General features: G+C 38.8%; 1 protein-coding gene across 7 annotated transcripts in view; it reads right to left on the bottom strand.

Moving 5' to 3' along the window:
- ARHGEF9 (Cdc42 guanine nucleotide exchange factor 9) overlaps positions 1-20,018 on the bottom strand; it is a 331,502-nt gene that overhangs the window by 114,611 nt on the left and 196,873 nt on the right. For all 7 annotated transcript variants that reach the window (XM_036305563.1, XM_036305556.1, XM_036305557.1 and 4 more), the window contains one exon: positions 3,189-3,380. In XM_036305563.1, coding sequence (XP_036161456.1) covers positions 3,189-3,380 — 192 coding nt within the window. The remainder of the gene's footprint in view (positions 1-3,188; positions 3,381-20,018) is intronic.

Here is a 20,018-nt window from a genome sequence, read left to right as displayed (position 1 = left end):
TAGGGAACTCATACAACTTAACAAAAGGAACATAAACAACTCAATCAAAAAATGGGCAACGGACCTAAATAGACACTTTTTGAAAGAGGACATACATAAGGCTGAGAGACATATGAAAACATGCTCAAAGTCACTAATCTTCCGAGAGACGCAAATCAAAATGACAATGAGGTACCATCTCACACCTGTCAGAATGGCTATCATCAACAAATCAACAAATGCCAAATGCTAGCAAGGATGCGGAGAAAAAGGAACCCTTATTCACTGCTGGTGGGAATGCAAACTGGTGCAGCCACTGTGGAGAACAGTATGGAGTTTCCTCAAAAAACTAAAAATGGAACTTCCATTTGACCCAGTGATTCCCTTCTAGGAATATATCCCAAGAAACCAGAAACACCAATCAGAAAAGATATATGCACCCCTATGTTCATAACAGCACAATTTACAATAGCTAATATTTGGAATCAGCCTAAGTGCCCATCAGCAGATGAGTGGATTAAAAAACAGTGGTACATCTACAGAATGGAATACTATGCAGCTGTAAAAAGGAAGGAACTCCTTCCATTTGCACCAGCATGGATGGAGCTGGAGAGCATTATGCTAAGTGAAATAAGTCAGTCAGAGAAACATAAGTATCACATGCTCTCACTCATTTGTGGATTATAATGAACAATGTAAACTGATGAACAAAAACAGATGTAGAGACAGAGAAGCATTGATCAGATGCTCAAAACTCAGAGGAAAAGCAGGGGAGGGTATGGGTGAGGGTGAAAGATCAACCAAAGGACTTGTATGCATGCATATAAGCATAAGCGATGGATGTGGACAACAGGGGTGAGGGTGAGGGCAGGATTTGGGGGATACGGGGACATTGGGTGGATAAGGACACATTTGTAATATCTTATTTAATAAAGAGGGGGGAAAAACAACAGCTGGAGATTCCATCTAAATTGCACAACTGGCCGAATAAAAGCAAGACACCACTGGACTGAAAAAAAAAAAAAAAAAAAAGAAATGCAGAAGTAACCTGGATCACTTCCAGAGCTTTCTCTAGTGAGAGCATATCTAGATCACACAGAACCAGAGAAAGTAAGATCCAGATAGCACTTAAAAAAGCAACTCTTCTAATACCCTCATTTTAGAGTTGGGGAACAAGGTCCAGGAGGGAGAAGATACACCTGATGTTACTCAGTGACTAAGCTGAGACCTGAAGAGGGACTTCCAATTCTGAGTCTGATGTTCTTTCTGATAAACCATATTTCTGCTCACAGCTTTTGGGTGAGATGTAACACATCCTGGGCTAAAATACTCTCTTCTGGCCCATATAGAAACAACTTTCTCTACCCTTCTTTTGCTCTAGTTAAACCTTTCTTTTGCAACAGCATGGATGGACCTAGAGGGTAGTATGCCAAGTGAAATAAGTCAGTCACAGAAAGACAAATACCACATTTCACTTATTTGTGGAATCTAAAGAACAAAATAAATGAACAAACAAAACAGAAACAGATTTGTAAATACAAAGAACAGACTGATGGTTGCCAAAAGGAGAGAGGGTTAGAGGATTGTGTGAAAAAAAGTGAAGGCATTGAGAACTACAGGTTGGTGGTTACAAAAATTGTCATGGGGATGTAAAGTAGAGCATAGGAAATATAGTGAACAATATTGTGATAACTATGTATGGTGCAAGTTGGGAACTAGAAATATCTGGGGAATGCCTTGTAAAGTAAATGATTATCTAACCACTATACTGTACACCTGAAACTAAGATAAAATAATATTGAATGTAAACTATAGTTTAAAATATTAAAAATTTTAAGACTTTGTTTGATACCTATGATTGCAAGGTAGTACAAAGAGATATTTCCCTCTTAAACTCTTAACTTTAGCACCAAGTATAATTAAGAAGTACATAACTGGCAGATTGTCAACAAAAGCTTTGCATGGGTTGGCTGGATAAACAATCCAATAAAAAAATGGGCAAAGGACCTAAATAGACACTTTTCAAAAGTGGACATATGAAAGAGGCATATGAAAAAATGTTCAAAGTCACTAATTATCCAAGAGATGCAAATCAAAACCACTATGAGGTACCATCTCACACCTGTCAGAATGACTATCATCAACAAATCAATAAACAAAAAATGCTAAATTTTTAAAAATACCCATGAACAAATAGTGGAGAAAAGGGAACTCTCATACACTGCTGGTGGGAATGCAGACTGGTGCAACCTTTGTGTAAAACAGTGTGGTGTTTCCTCAAAAAATTAAAAATGGAACTCCCATTTGACCCAGTAATCCCACTTCTAGGAATATATCCCAAGAAAACAGAAACATCAATCAGAAAGGATATATGCACCCCTATGTTCATAGCAGTGCAATTTACAATAGCTAAGATTTGGAAACAACCTAAGTGTCCATCAGCAGATGAGTGGATTAAAAAACAGTGCCACATCTACACAATGGAATACTACACTGCTGTAAAAAAGAAAGAATTCTTATCATTTACAACAGCATGGATGAACCTTGAGAGCATTATGCTAAGCAAAATATGCCAGTCAGAGAAGGATAAGTATCACATGATCTCACTCATTTGTGGATTATAATGAACAACACAAACTAAATCTAGAGACACAGAACCATAGAACAGATGTCAAACATTAGAGGGAAGGCAGGGGAATGTGGGCTGGGGGATGGATGTGGGGAGTAAGAGATCAACCAAAGAACTTGTATGCATATAAGCATAACCAATGGACACAGACAATGGGGCGAGGGGGGTGGTGAAGGCTGGGTTGGTGGGCAGGAGCGGGCTGGGAGAGGACAATGGGGCTGGGAAGGGACATATGTTATATTTTCAATAATAAAGAATTTTTAAAAATACCCATGAACAAATAGAAAAGAGAGACAGAGAGAGAAAGAGAAAGAGAGAAAGAGAAAAAGAGAGAGAGAGAAAGAGAAAGAGAGAGAGAGAGAGAGAGAGAGAGAGAGAGAGAGAGAGAGAGAGAGAGAGAGAAACTGAGCAGCCCCAAAGAATCAGTTTCTCACAAACAAAATTTAGGAAACCAGTCAAGGTGCTCTTTCCAACATCTTCAACTGTCACAGGTAGGGCCCAGGGAGTTGTTGTTTCTTCATGGAAGTGAACTCTGTTTCACCCTAAGTGCCACCACAAGTACTATCATAGCTGGACCTACCTCACAGATGTCCTTGAGGTGCTTGATATAATGACGCTCAGTGCTCATGATTTCATTGATGACATTGGCCCGCATCTGATCTCGGTTTTGTAGTGGCCGGCCCAGACAGAGACAGTCTGAGTTGGGGTCCAGGTGCCCATTCTGAACGTCACTGGGTCCTTCCTCTACCCCATCCTCTTGGTTCACCCAGAGCTGTGGAAGAAGGCAGAGAAAGAAAGGATTAACTTCCCTCTTTGAGAAGTTTTCAAACAAGTAGAAAAAGGATAAACTAAATTCTTCAGGTATTCAGAGAACCTTCAGAGGCCCCTGTAAACTGCATGCCAGGCCTGGATCCAGGGTGACTTGTTGACCCTAGGAATGAGACTAATTTTCTCTTGGCCTCTGGTGACCTGTCATTTGTAAAATGAAATATGGGGAAATCATCTTCAGAGACTTCTTAGCTAAAATGATTTCAGAGGAGAGAAGAGCAATGACAATCAGAAGACATATTGGGGCATATTAGGGAGAATAGTTGGATCAAAATAAAAAAGGATTAAGCTATACATATGAGGTGCCATGGCTGGATTATTGTTAAACACTTATGAGTATGGAAATCAAAGTTAGAAACTAGAGTGGGCATATCCAAATCAGGGCCTTTGGTGTTGATTTTCCTCAAAGCCTACACATATAAATCATTAAAATTTGACTGTGAAAATTCTTGGGATATGCAAATATCTGTACTTCCTCAAGGTTGGAATGGAGATGTCATAATGTTCTTGTGCCACATAATAGCCACAGCTGTTTATTGAGCACTTACTATATACCAGCCCCTGTGTTGAGAGTTTTCAGTGAACTGTATTATTCAGTTCTACTAGACAGGTACCATTATTATCACCATTTCACAGAAGAGGAAACTGAGCCTTAAAAAGTTAGGGATTTCATCCCAAGTCACAAAGTTAGGAAGCAGAAGAGCTGGATAGAAGCCAGGCAGTTTGGCTCCAGAGTTTTTGGTCTAAACTACTGTGCTAGCTCCTTTTGCCTCTATCTCTAAGAGAGATGGAAAAGGAGTAGAGAAGGGATCGAGACAAGGTGATCTTAGAAATATTAGACTCATCAAAATTGGATACAATTGGTAGAGGTTCAGACGATCCATTCCAAATCATGAAGCAAAGGAATGCAGAAAAAAAAAAAACTATTGGGGAGGCTTAATAAGGTATTTCTTGATCTTGGATTAATTAACTCATGGAAATGGCTCATTTCACCCTATTCCTAGGAAGAAGGAAAACTAAGTGGCATGGAAAAAAGGAAGGGTGGTACCCTAAGAAGAGTGGCAAGATCTGCTAGGATAATTAGCCAAAGAGCTTGTCAGGTGTCTCTACAACTTTATTCAACTATTCATCTTTCCCTCCCATATCCCACCCCTGGTTTTTCTACATTCCTGCCTCAAGAAGCTAAGATTAAGCAATTTCAATGCATCTCTATTTCTAACAACAAAAATGTATGTTGGTGGGTGGATTTAGGGGTACAGAAGCTTTGAGATGAGGCCAGAGGGACAGTAGTTCCTTCCCACCTCTGTGTATTCTCCTCTCCCTTTGCCTCACAGAGCTTGGAGAGCATGGTTACCACCCAGTGAACCTAGAGATGTCACCAGCATATAGTCTACTTATTTGCCACAGTAGTTGGTATATAGTAAGAGCTCAATCCATTTTAATGCATTTTGCATACACAGCCAAATGTGCAAAAATGTACGTCTACCCAGAACCTATCACCCTCTGCAAATTATGTATTGAAAATCTTTCTACATCTTATAAAGGTCAGCTTTGTGTCTTTGATGTGCTAATAGCTGTCCCTTGATACAATAAATAGGCAGTGATGAAGGATGACTAATTAAGGAACAGATCTGTTTTTTAAAAAAAGGTGATTCTAAGGCCTTGAAGCAAACACATCATAAACCTGTCTATCTTTACCAATAAAAACATCATTTTCTAATAATCTATTAGCTTTTTCCAGCTTCTCATAAAGCAAGCTAATCCCTGCTATGAAAAGAATACAATAGGCAGGCCTTCAAGAAATAAAAAAACCTTTCTATTCTTCTCAGGAGTAAGACAGTCAAATCAAAACAAAATGTTGGCTTTCAGATGGCTGAAATGAGATGACTCTTTGAAACAACTCTAGTGGGAAGGAGCACAGAATATTGGTGGGGGTAGGTGGGTTGGAAAGTCAGGTCAAGACAGAACCAAATTTAGGTTCAAGTAATACTTCAGATAACAATGAAATGGCAAGAAGGCAACTACAACTAGGTGGATGCAGATTTCTTGCACAAAATTTGGTGGAGGAGCCCCTTCTGGCAAGAACTAAAGGCATGGATGGCAGGACTCTTCATAAGGAGCTTCTGAGAAGACAAGACCTTTATCTATTATACTGAAACAACCCCATAAGCCCACTACTTAGGGAAAGATGCTACCTTAATCCAAAAGAATGACTGGTAGATTCATTCATTCATTAAACCTATGTTCAATGCTTAATATATACCAGATAATGGAGATAAAGCAGTAACAAAAGAGACAAAAATCTCTGTCCACTGTGTAGCTGACATTTGAGGGGAGATTATTTTAATTTGCAAAAAGGTAGCATGTAAGGCCTGATTACTGTGCCCCTAAGCCCAGGGTCCCACAAAAAAATCCCCTGAGCCTGAGACAATGACGTTCTGGTAGAAAACTTTCAATCCCCTGCTGTTGAGAGTCTCCCTGTTCTGTGTGATGAAGGTCTTGGCTGCTTGTATGTCAAAGTACATTGACACAGATCAGCACAAGACTTCATCTTCCGTGGGTACAATATCAACCCTCTCACCAACACACTATGCAAGCTAATGTATACCTGTGTACTTTTTCAAAAATGTTATACATTAACACTGCAATTGGCACACATGGGCTCCTAGGTGACAAGAAAGAAGACAGACAATGCCCAGAGCCTGGCAAGATGGAAGGCTTTCCTGGAAGCCCTCTCAGAGTACTTGAAGATTATTTTCTCCAGCCTTCATTGTGCTCTAGCAAGGCTTGGTTAGTGCAATTAAACTTAATAAATGCCTATTTTGGACCTAGTTTGTACTTAACTAATAGCTATGAGAAACAAGGGGATGAGCAAGAGAACTAACTACTCTCGTCTCCCTTAGTTTCAGGGAGTACTTTTCAAAACATAGAAGATCTCTGGTCATCATCTCTTACTTTTCCATTCTTACTGTCATGGCCCCCATTCCCTAAGTGATTTCCGTGGGTGATTCCTAGCTCCAATCCTGCCCCCACACCAATTTCTTTTGATTGGCTACTCTCACACCTCCATATACTCATTAGCTGCCCATTGCTAAATCCAAATCTCTTACCATGGAATTCAAATATTACCATAATCTGGCTTCAATCTGCATTTCCTTTCTCACCTTCAACTGTGCCTTTTAGGAATACTGGGCTCCTTCCAAACTGGTCTACTGTCTATTCTCAAATACTCCAAACTATGGTCTTTAATCCCATGCTCAAACATGGAAATAATATAGTCCACATGCTTTCAAAGACTTAAATAATTATTAACCAATATCATAACTTCCTGATGAAGAAACTGAAGTTGATAAAGGAGAAATAACTGGTGGAGAGCTAGCAGCATGCCCAGATCCCAATTTTGATAAGGCTTTGTATTTTGTATGTATCTTCAATTTCTCCTTTTTTTTCTCCTTTGTTGTTTAAATTACACAGTAGATACAGGATTACATTTGCTTTTTAAAAAAGTTAAAATGTAAAAGAGAGATCTCAAATTATCAAAATCAAGAATAAAAGAGGAAATACTACTACTAATCTGAAAGAAATAAAAGGGATTAAAGGGGACATTATAAACAAGTACATGCCAATAAATTAGATAACCTGATGAAATGGAAAAAAATTCTAGAATGACAGAAACTGACTGAGGAAGAAAAGGAAAATTTGGATAAAAAGATCGGACTATTATTCAAAAACTTCCCATCTGGATCAGACCAGATGGCATCACTAATGAATATTTAAAGAATATCACTACCAAATATTTAAAGAATAATTAACATCAATTAAAAAACACCTAAGAAACTAGGCATAGTACAGAACTGTTGAAAACTGATGATGGCAATTTGTGAAAAACCCATAGTTAACAGCATACTTAATGGTGAAAGACTGAATGCTTTCATCCTATGATCATGAACAAACATCACTCCATGCAACATATGTACTAAAGGTACTGGACAGAGATATTGGAGGGAAAAACATTTAGATTAGAAAGAAAAACTAAAGCCATTCACATATGACATAATAGTATATATAAAATTAAGAAATCCACACATAAAAAAAACTGTTATAACAAATAAACAAGTTCAGCAATGTTGCAGGATACAAGAACAATATAAAAAGTCAATTGTAGCCGAAACCGGTTTGGCTCAGTGGATGGAGCTTCGGCCTGCGGACTGAAAGGTCCCGGGTTCGATTCCGGTCAGGGGCATGTGCCTGGGTTGCGGGCATATCCCCAGTGGGAGATGTGCAGGAGGCAGCTGATCGATGTTTCTTTCTCATCGATGTTTCTAACACTCTATCTCTCTCCCTTCCTCTCTGTAAAAAATCAATAAAATATATTTTTTTAAAAAAAGTCAATTGTAACCCTAACTGGATGGGCTCAGTGAATAGAGCATGGGCCGGCGGGCTGAAGGGTCCCGGGTTTGATTCCAGTCAAGGGCATGTACCTTGGTTGCGGGCACATCCCCAGTGGGGGTGTGCAGGAGGCAGCTGATCGATGTTTCTCTCTCATGGATGTTTCTAACTCTCTATCCCTCTCCCTTCCTCTCTGTAAAATAATTAATAAAATATATTTTTAAAAAGTCAATTGCATTTTTACACAAAATAAGTCTTTAAAAATTCAAGAGAATTGAAATTATATCAAGCATCTTCTTGGATCACAATAGCATGAAACTAGAAGTCAAACAACAATAAAAACAACTCTAAAACATACAAACACATGGAAGCTAAATAGTATTTTATAAAATAATAAATAGGTTACCAATGAGATCATGGAAGAAATTAAAAAATTCATGAAACCAAATACACAAAAACCCCAAATCTATGACACACAGTGAAGGCAGTCCTGAGATGGAAGTTCATAGCATTACAGACCTACCACAAGAAACAAGAAAAACATCAAGTAAATAATCAAACCCTATACCTAAAATAATTCGAGAAGGAACAACAAGCAAAGGGCAGAGTAAGTAGAAGGAAGGAAATAATAAAGATCAGAGAAGAATATGACAAAAAAACTAAAAAAGAATACAAAAGATCAATGAAACCAAGAGCTGGTTCTTTGAAAAGATAAACAATATTGATGAAGCTTTAACCCGACTCATCAAGAAACAGAGAGGAATCAAACAAATAAAATCAGAAATGAAAGAGGCAACGAAACAACTGACATCACAGCAATACAAAGGATTGTAAGAAATTTGCCAACAAATTGGTCAACCTGATCAAAATGGACAAATTACTAGAAACATACAATCTTCCAAAACTTAATCAAGAAAAATGAGAAAACCTGAATGAACTGATAACAATGAAATTGAAACAGTAATTTTAAAACTCCCAGCAAATAAAAGTGATGTACTGGATGGCAACACAGGCATATTTTTTCCAAACATTCAAGGAAGAACTAACACCTATCCTCCTAAAGCTATTCCCCTCAAAAAATTCAAAAAGAAGGAAGACTTCCATGCTCTTTTATTGAGGCCAGCATTATTGTAATTCCCAAACCAAAAAGACACTACAGAAAAAGTAAATTATAGGCTATTATCCCTGATGAACATAGATGCTAAAATCCTCAACAAAATATTAGCAAATTTGATCCAGCAATAAATTAAAATGATCATACACCATGACCAAGTGGGATTTATTCTTGGAATGGAAGGTTGATACAATATTTGCAAATTACTAAATTTGATACAGCATATAAACAAAATGGAGGATAAAAATCACATGATCATATCAATAAATGCAGAAAAAGGATTAGACAAAATCCAACACCCATTAATGATTAAAAAAAAAACTCTCAGAAAAAAAGGAATAGAGTAATCATACATAAACATAACAAAAACTATCTAAGACAAACTTACAGCCAACATCTTACACAATGGGTAAAAACTAAAAGTGTTTCACTTAAGATCAGGAACAAGACAGGATGTCCACTTTCACCATTCTTACTCAACATAGTACTGAAAGTCCTAGCCACAGCGATCAGAAAAGAAGAAGAGAGGAAGAAAATGGCGGAGGTTTAGACAGACGTGTTGGTGCCTTGTCCTGGAGCAGATAAGGGTGGGCAGCTGAAACGGGTAGCATACAGCCCGAATAAGCAGAGGAGATTCAGCTGAGAGACAGTCTGCAGCCAGGAAAGACAGAGAAATCCTAGATAAAGGGAACGGTTAGAGGCTGAGGCTGAAACCTCTCCAGGTGCGCCGGCACAGCCGCGGAGACCATGCCATCTTGGGTGACTGTCACGGGCATCCAGAGACCAGCTACTAACCCGGCAACAACGGCTCTCAAGCAGCGCGACTACGTGAACTCAGAGGAACCCTGCTTCTCCCCACAGAAAGGTTAGATTTTCCCCAAAGGTGCGGTTTGCACTTTCGGTTGGAGAGTGGAACGCGCGCAGGGGGGTGGGGACTCTGCGCCCTACAAAGACTGCGGCCATTGGAGCCATCGTGACCCACGAGTGTGGAAGGGCACCCCCAGGGCTGCTGGCAGAAGGGAACGCTATAAATAAGCCCACAGTTGGACGGGACACAAACGGGCAGCCTCAGATTACGCCAGTTTGCCGGCTACTCGGTGCCAGGAGCCAGAGCGCGCGCAGAGACTTCGCGCAGATTTGGAAGGTGAAGCCTTGCGAGTTCGCACAACTTCCTAGGCTCTTAAATCTGTGCGTTTGATTGTTGAATCCAGTGCAAGGAACTACCCAGTTGGGGTCAGTCACAGAGCTTGTAAGGGAAGGCTGTTTTGGGGGAGCCTGGGAAACAGAGTGGGGAGTGACTACTGGGAAACCAGCTCTGGGCGGAGGACATTCCAAACCAGCTTCCGGTACAATAGAGAACACCTGGTCAGAGAGGTCCTATACCCTCAGAGGTCAATCCGACGCACTGCCACCCAGAGGCAGAGCCACGAACTGACTCTTCTGTAAATACAGATAAGGGCTGTCTGGGAAACCAATACAGCCTGCCTTAAAATCAGGACTGTGGCTTACAACACGGAGGAACAGTGTATCAGAGGGAAATTCAACATTCTCCTGAATACCTGGTGTGCCAAAAAGAGGAGCAGAAGATCTGAAGCACCTTCATTACAGTCCATTTTTTTTAATTATTATTATTTTTTAATTATTGTTTCACCTCTTAACTAAGAAACCATTTATTTTCTTTTTTTCATCACCTGATTTTACCCTTTTAATTACAACATTATTATTTTTAACCAGTATTATTACTGCTGCCATTTTACCATTTTTTTTTAAAGTGTCATTTTATTTTCTCTTTATTTTGGGACTAAGGTTCTGCATTCTATTTTCATCGTTCCTTTAGCATCATTTTCCTCTACCTCAATTGTGCTGCTGTGCTAAAACTCTCTTCCCCACTTTTCCCCTTTTGCTGTCCTGTTTCTCTTACCCTATTCCTGCTTTATATTTTCCCTATTCTTCATACCCCCTGTCTAAATTTCACCCTACTTATATATCCCTTTCCCAATCACCTGCTCTAAATCCTTATCCACCTCTCCCTTATCTTTCTTCACTATCCAAATTTTTTATTCTCTCCTTTTCTCTATTGTTTTGTTGTTGCTTGCTCGATTGTTGAGTATGTTGTTTTTTTTCCTTTTCATTTCTTTAAGGATTGTTTGTGAGGTTGTTCTGCTTTTTCTTTTTCTGTCTCCCACTCCCCCGCCCCCCCCCCCCCAGCCAGTTATTTTTGTGCTTCTGTTTTCCCTTGCCTCACTTGATATTATTGGCTGTTTGTAGTTTGTATTCACTCCAGGGATCCGTTGCTGGAATTTGTTGGGATTAGTGGCGGTTCTATCAGAGTTTTCTCCTCATATGAATAGTCTCCTCCCCTCTTCTACTTCATTCTCTTTTTCTTTTCTTTCTTTTTTTTTCTTTTTTTCCCCTCTTTTTTCTGTTTTCCTCTCTATCTTTTTCTCTTCTTTCTTCCTTACCCCCCAACTCTCTTAGCTCAGGTAGCCATCTTTATTTGGGGTTATTAATACCGTAATTCATTTGTGTTCAGTGCCTGGTACGTTGTGCCTTGTTGTGTTGTATTTTGTGCCTTTAAATCAACGCAGCAGATCCAAGCAACAGCGGCCTCCTGTTCTCCACACGCTCTGTCTGAGGAACAGCTGCTGTGTGTGAAGCCTCCCTCCACCAGCCAGAAGAGACACAACAGCTGTGAACAGCACCCATCAGAAGACCCGCTACCAACAGAGGAGCAACTGCTACAACAACTGCCCAAGGAGCAACCACAGCCCGAGGAGCCACTGCCACCTAGGGAGCAGCCACTGAACGACTCAATATCTATACACGTCAGTGAGATCAAACATGGGTAGACGAAGAAATCCCCAAAGGAAAGAAAAGGAGGACTCACCAGAAAAGCAGCTAAGTGATACAGAGGCATACAACATGACAGAAAAAGAATTCAGAATAAGGGTCCTAGAGTGCATACACTGGATGGAGGAAAAAATTGACAACTTATCCAAGAAGCAAGAAGAAACAGATGAAAAAATCAACAACTTAAGTAAGACCCAAGAAGAAATGAAGTGCGATATAGCTGCAATAAAGAACACCATTGTAAGTATCAACAGTAGACTAGGAGAAGCGGAAGACCGAATTAGTGAATTAGAAGACAGGGAAGCAAAACACACCCAAACTGTACTTCAGTTGGAGAAAAAAATTAAAAGACAGGAGGAGAGCCTAAGGGAGCTTTGGGACAACATGAAATGAAACATACGAATAATAGGGTTGCCAGAACAACAGAAAAAGGAACAAGGATTAGAAAACCTATTGGAAGAAATAATATCAGAAAACTTCCCTGAGGTGGGGAAGAAAAAAGTCACACAAGCCCAGAGAGTCCCAAGCAAGGTGAACCCGAAAAGACCCACACCAAGACACATCATACTTACCATGGCAAATATTCAGGACAAAGAGAGAATCTTAAAGGCTGCAAGAGAGAGACGGAAAGTTACATACAAGGGATCTCCCATTAGATTATCAAATGATTTCTCAACAGAAACACATCAGGCCAGAAAAGAATGGACGGAAATTTACAAAGTGATGCAAAGCAAAGGACTGAATCCAAGAATACTCTATCCAGCAAGGCTATCATTCAAAATTGAAGGGGAAATAAGAAGCTTCACAGACAAAAAAAGGCTAAGGGAGTTTATCACCACCAAGCCAGCAATGCAAGAAATGCTAAAGGGACTGGTGTAAACAGAAGAAATAAAAATCCCAGAAAGAAAACAGCCACACAAAAAAAAGAAATGGCTACAAACAAGTACCTTTCAATAATAACTTTAAATGTAAACGGGCTAAATGCTCCAACCAAAAGATATCGAGTGGCTGAATGGATAAAAAATCATGACCCATACATTTGCTGTCTACAAGAGACCCACCTCATTAGAAAGGACTCACACAGACTGAAAGTGAAGGGATGGAAAAATATCTTTCAGGCTAATGGAAAAGAAAAGAAAGCTGGGGTAGCAATACTTATATCGGACAAAATAGACCTCAAAGTGAAGGCCATAACAAGAGATAAGGAAGGCCACTTCATAATACTAAAGGGATCAATACAACAAGAAGATATAACCCTGATAAACATATATGCACCCAATGCAGGAGCACCCAAATACATAAAAAATCTCCTGGAAGATATCAAAGGAGAGATCGACAACAATACAATCATAGTAGGGGACTTTAATACACCACTGTTATCACTGGATAAATCCTCTAGACAAACAATCAGCAAAGAAACAGCAATCCTAAATGACTCACTAGATCAGATGGACTTAATTGACATCTTCAGAACACTTCACCCCACAGGCATGGAATATACATTCTTCTCAAGTGCTCATAGGACAGATTCAAAAATAGACCACATATTGGGTCACAAACAAAGTCTCCCCAAATTCAAGAAGATTGAAATCATACCAAGCATCTTCTCAGACCACGATAGCATAATATTAGAAATAAACTGCCATAACCGGTTTGGCTCAGTGAATAGAGCATCAGCTTGCGGACTGAAAGGTCCCAGGTTCGATTCCGGTCAAGGGCATGTACCTGGGTTGCGGGCACTTCCCCAGTGGGAGATGTGCAGGAGGCAGCTGATCGATGTTTCTCTCTCATTGATGTTTCTAACTCTCTATCCCTCTCCCTTCCTCTCTGTAAAAAATCAATAAAATATATTTAAAAAATAAATAAATAAAAATAAAAATAAAAAAAGAAATAAACTACAATAAAAACAACCCAAAATACTCAAACACTTGGAAACTGAATAGCATCTTATTAAATATTGATTGGGTTACCAATGAGATCAAAGAAGAAATTAAAAACATCCTGGAAACTAATGACAATGAAAACACAACAATCCAAAACCTATCGGACACAATGAAAGCAGTCCTGAGAGGGAAGTTTATAGCTCTACAGGCCTATCTCAAAAAACAAGAAAAAATGGCAGTAAATCATCTAACTCTACAACTCAAAGAATTAGAAAGAGAGCAACAAAGAAACCCCAGAGTGAGCAGAAGGGAGGTGATAATAAAGATTAAAGCAGAAATAAATGACATAGAGACCAAAAAAATAATACAGAAAATCAATGAAACCAAGAGCTGGTTCTTCGAAAGGATAAACAAGATTGACAAACCTCTAGCCATGCTCACCAAGAAGCAAAAAGAGAGGACCCAAATAAACAAAATCAGAAACGATAGGGGGGAAATAACAACAGACCCCACAGAAATACAAACGATTGTTAAAAAATACTATGGACAGCTCTACTCCAACAAACTAGACAACCTGGAAGAAATGGACAAATTCCTAGAAAAATACAACATTCCAAAACTCAATCAGGAAGAATCTAAAAATCTCAATAGGCCAATAACTATGGAAGAAATTGAAGCAGTCATCAAAAAGCTTCCATCAAACAAAAGCCCAGGACCAGACGGCTTCACAGGGGAATTTTACCAAACATTCAAGGAAGAACTAAAACCTATCCTCCTCAGACTACTACAAAAAATTCAGGAGGAAGGAACACTTCCAAGCTCATTCTATGAAGCCAGCATCACCCTAATACCAAAACCAGGTAAAGACAACACAATGAAAGAGAATTACAGGCCAATATCGCTCATGAACATAGATGCCAAAATCCTCAACACGATCTTAGAAAATCGGATCCAGCAGTACATCAGAAAGATCATACACCATGACCAAGTAGGATTTATCCCAGGGATGCAAGGATGGTACAATATCCGCAAATCAATAAACGTGATACATCACATAAACAAATTGAAAGAAAAAAACCACATGGTCATATCAATTGATGCAGAAAAAGCGTTTGACAAAATCCAACACCCATTTTTGATAAAAACTCTCAGCAAGGTGGGAGTAGAAGGATCATACCTCAACATAATAAAAGCCATATATGACAGGCCCACAGCCAACATCATACTCAATGGACAAAAACTAACACCATTTCCCCTAAGAACAGGAACAAGACAGGGATGCCCTCTCTCACCACTCCTGTTCAACATAGTACTGGAAGTGTTAGCCATTGCAATTAGGCAAGAGGAAGAAATAAAAGGCATCCAAATTGGAAAAGAGGAAGTAAAACTGTCCTTATTTGCAGACGACATGATATTATACATACAAAACCCTAGAGAATCCATCAAAAAACTACTAGACTTAATACATGAATTTGGCAATGTAGCAGGATACAAAATTAACCCCAAGAAATCTGAGGCATTTCTATACACCAATAGTGAACTTTCAGAAAGAGAGATTACAAAAACAATCCCATTTATCATCGCACCAAAGAAATTAAGCTACCTAGGAATAAACTTAACTAAAGAGGTAAAAGACCTCTACTCAGAAAACTACAGGATGTTGAAAAAAGAGATAGAGGGAGACATAAACAAATGGAAGAACATTCCGTGTTCATGGATTGGTAGGATCAACATCATTAAAATGTCCATACTACCCAAAGCAATCTATAAATTCAACGCACTTCCCATTAAAATACCAACGGCATACTTCACAGATCTAGAACAAACTCTCCAAAAATTCATCTGGAATAAAAAAAGACCCCGAATAGCTGCAGCAATCCTGAGAAAGAACACAGTAGGTGGGATCTCAATACCAGATATCAAGCTGTATTACAAAGCCACTGTTCTCAAAACTGCCTGGTACTGGCACAAGAACAGACATATAGATCAATGGAATAGAATAGAGAGCCCAGAAATTGGCCCGAACCAATATGCTCAGTTAATATTTGACAAAGGAGGCAAGAACATACAATGGAGCCAAGATAGTCTCTGCAATAAATGGTGTTGGGAAAATTGGACAGATACATGCAAGAAAATGAAACTAGACCACCAACTTACACCATACACAAAAATAAACTCAAAATGGATAAAGGACTTAAATGTACGACAGGAAACCATAAAAATTCTAGAAGAATCCAAAGGCAACAAAATCTCAGACATATGCCGAAGCAATTTCTTCACTGATACAGCTCCTAGGGCACTTGAAACTAAAGAGAAATGAATAAATGGGACTACTTCAAAATAAAAAGCTTCTGCACAGCAAAAGAAACCATCAAGAAAACAACAAGAAAACCCACTGTGTGGGAAAACATATTTGCCAATGTCATATCTGATAAGGGCCTAATCTCCAAAATTTATAGGGAACTCATACAACTTAACAAAAGGAAGATAAACAATCCAATCAAAAAATGGGCAAAGGACCTAAATAGACACCTTTCAAAAGAGGACATTCAGAAAGCCAAGAGACATATGAAAACATGCTCAAAGTCACTAATCATCCAAGAGATGCAAATCAAAACAACAATGAGGTATCATCTCACACCTGTCAGACTGGCTAGCATCAACAAATCTACAAACGACAAGTGCTGGAGAGGATGTGGAGAAAAAGGAACACTTGTGCACTGCTGGTGGGAATGCAGACTGGTGCAGCCACTATGGAAGACAGTATGGAGTTTCCTCAAAAAACTACAAACGGAACTCCCATTTGACCCTGTGATCCCACTTCTAGGAATATATCCCAGGAAACCAGACACACCAATCAGAAAGGATATATGCACCCATATGTTCATAGCAGCACAATTCACCATAGCTAAGATCTGGAAACAGCCTAAGTGCCCATCAGTAGATGAATGGATTAGAAAACTGTGGTACATCTACACGATGGAATACTATGCTGCTCTAAAAAGGAAGGAACTCTTACCATTTGCAACAGCATGGATGGAACTGGAGAGCATTATGCTAAGTGAAATAAGCCAGTCAGTGAAGGAAAAATACCACATGATCTCACTCATTCATGGATAATAGAGAGCATTATAAACTTTTGAACAGTAATAGATACAGAGGCAGAGCTGCCTCAAACAGATTGTCAAACTGCAGTGGGAAGGCCGGGGAAAGTTGGGGGGCAGGAGGGACGGGTATAAGAGATCAACCGAAGGACTTGTATGCATGCATATATGCATAACCAATGGACATGGGACGCTGGGGGGTGGGGGAGGCCAGGGGATAGTCAAGGGCGGGGGAAAAAAAAGACACATATGTAATACCCTTTGTAATACTTTAAGCAATTAAAAAAAAAAACTAAAAAAAAAATAATAAAAAAAAATAAAAGTTCAAAAAAAAAAAAAAAGAAAGAAAAGAAGAAGAAATAAAGGCATCCAAATTAGAAAGAAGGAAGTAAATCTGTGATTATTTGCAAATGGCATGATACCGTACATAGAAAACCCTACAGAATACACCAAAATATACTAGATACAAAACTAACATCCAGAAGTCAAGGGCATTTTTATACACCAATAAGGAACTCTCAGAAAAAGAAACAAAAACAAACAAACAAACAAAATCCCATTAACCATTCAACAACAACAAAAAAAATTAAGGTGCCTAGGAATAAACTTAACCAAGGAGATAAAAGACCTGTAAATGGAAAACTATAGGTCATCGAAAAAAGTAATAGAATAAAATACAAACAAGTGGAATCATATGCAGTGTTTATGGATTGGAAGAATTAGCATCATTCAAATGTCCATACAACCCAAAGCAATAGATAGATTCTATGCAATCCCTATTAAAAATACCAACAGCATATGTCACAGTTCTATAACAAATATTCCAAAAATTTGTATGAAACCAAAAAAGACCCTGAATAGCCTCAGTAATATTAAGAACAAAGTTGGAAGGGTCAAAATACCAGATATAGAACTATTACTACAAAGTCAGTGTAATCAAAATAGCCTGGTATTGACACAAGAACAGGTACATAGTTCAATGGGACAGAAGAGAGACCCCAGAAATAGGCCCATGCCATTATGGTCAATTAATATTTGACACAGGAGGCAAGAGCATACAATGGAGTCAAGAAAGTCTCTTCAATAAATGGCTTTGGGAAAATTGGACAGGTACACAGAAACAATTAAACAAGACCACCAACTTACACCATACACAGGAATAAACTCAAATGGATAAAATACTTAAATATGTTTTTAAACCATAAAAATCTTAGAAGAAAACATAGGCAGTAAAATTTCAGCCATGTCATGTAGCAGTATTTTCACCAATATATCTCCTAGGTCAGTGGTCGGCAAACTGTGGCTCGCGAGCCACATGAGGCTCTTTGGCCCCTTGAGTGTGGTTCTTCCACAAAATATCACATGCGGGCGGGCATGTATAGTGCGATTGAAACTTCGTGGCCCATGCGCAGAAGTAGGTATTTTGTGGAAGAGCCACACTCAAGGGGCCAAATAGCTGCATGTGGCTCGCGAGCCGCAGTTTGCAGAGCTGCGGTTTGCCGACCACTGTCCTAGGTCAAGGGAAACAAATGAAAAATAACCAAATGAGACTACATCAAACTAAAAAGCTTATGCACAGAAAATTGGCCAACCTTAGCAAAATGGACAATTTGTATATTTGCTAGATACATACAATTTTCCAAAACTCAAATCAGGAAAAATTTCAGACATGAAATTTAAGCAGTAATTTGAAACCATCAACAAAATGAAAAGGGAACCCACTGAATGGAAGAACATATTTGCCAGTGACACATTGGATAAGGTGTTGATTTCCAATACATGTGATGAACTTATCAACTCAACATCAGGAAGACACACAATACAATTAAAAAATGGGTAAGGAACCTGAATACACACTTCCCCAAGGGAGAAATACAGATGATCAATAGACACATGAAAAAATGCTCAACATCACCTATCATCACAGAGATGCAAACTAAAACTACATTGAGACATTACCTCACACCTGCCAAAATTGATAACATCAATAAATCAATAAGCAACAAGTGCTGGCAAGGATTTGTAAAAAAAGGAACTGTAACAGAACTCTAGTTCACTATTGGTGAGAATGTAGACTGGTGATGCCACTGTGGAAAACAGTATTGAGTTTCCTTAAAAAAATAAAAATGGATCTCCCAGTTGACCCAGCAATCCCACTTCTGGGAATATATCCTAAGAATCCTGAAAAGTCAATCATATATTATATGTTTATAGCAATGTTATTTACAATAGCTAAGCTCTGGAAAAAACACACATGTCCATCAGTAGATGAATGGATAAAAAAGTTGTGAGCCTGACCGGTTTGGCTCAGTGGATAGAGCGTCGGCCTGCGGACTGAAGGGTCCCGGATTCGATTCCAGTCAAGGGCATGTACCTTGGTTGCAGGCACATCCCCAGTGGGGAGTGTGCAGGAGGCAGCTGATCGATGTTTCTCTCTCATCGATGTTTCTAACTCTCTATCCCTCTCCCTTCCTCTCTGTAAAAAATCAATAAAATATATTTTAAAAAAAGTTGTGGTACATCTACACAATGGAATACTATACTGCTATAAAAGAGAACAAACTCTTACTGCTTGCAACAGCATGAATGGATATGCTAAGTGACATAAGCCAGTCATAGAAAGACAAATACCATATGACCTCACTTATATGTGGAATCTAATGAACAAAATAAGCCGACAAACAAAATTGGACCAGAGGCATAGATACATGGATCAGACTGACACTGTCAGAGAGGAAGATCGTGGAAGGACTGAAAAAGATTAATCAAAGAACATATATGCATATCCCATGGACAAAGGCAATAATGTGGTGAAGTCCTAGGTTGGAGTGGAGGGGCTGGGTGGAGGGGGGCAAGTGGGGAAATGAGGGACATGTATACTGTCAACAATAAAATAAAATAAAAAAATTAAAAGCCTTTGCAAATTATCTTGGAATTTGAGTCTGTCAGATTTATAATTACCATGTAAACAGAATAATACAGAAATAAATAAAAGGTCACTTATATTTCTAGACACTACTAATGAATAATATGAAAATGAAATTAAGAAAACAATCCCATTGTAGTTTTGATTTGCATCTCCCTAATAGCTAGTGAAGTTTAGCATCATCTCACATATCTGTTGGCCATTTGTATGTTTTCTTGGTAGAAGTGTCTGTTCAGGTCCTCTGCCCATTTTTTAAATTGGATTGTTTGTTTGGTATTGAGTTGCATGAATACTTTATATATGTTTTATATATATG

The sequence above is a fragment of the Myotis myotis genome, unplaced genomic scaffold (genome assembly GCF_014108235.1).
Source record: "Myotis myotis isolate mMyoMyo1 unplaced genomic scaffold, mMyoMyo1.p scaffold_m19_p_4, whole genome shotgun sequence".
NCBI classification, from domain to species: domain Eukaryota; kingdom Metazoa; phylum Chordata; class Mammalia; order Chiroptera; family Vespertilionidae; genus Myotis; species Myotis myotis.
Note: the sequence above shows the minus strand (reverse complement) of the source record. Positions and strands in the feature narration are given on the sequence as shown.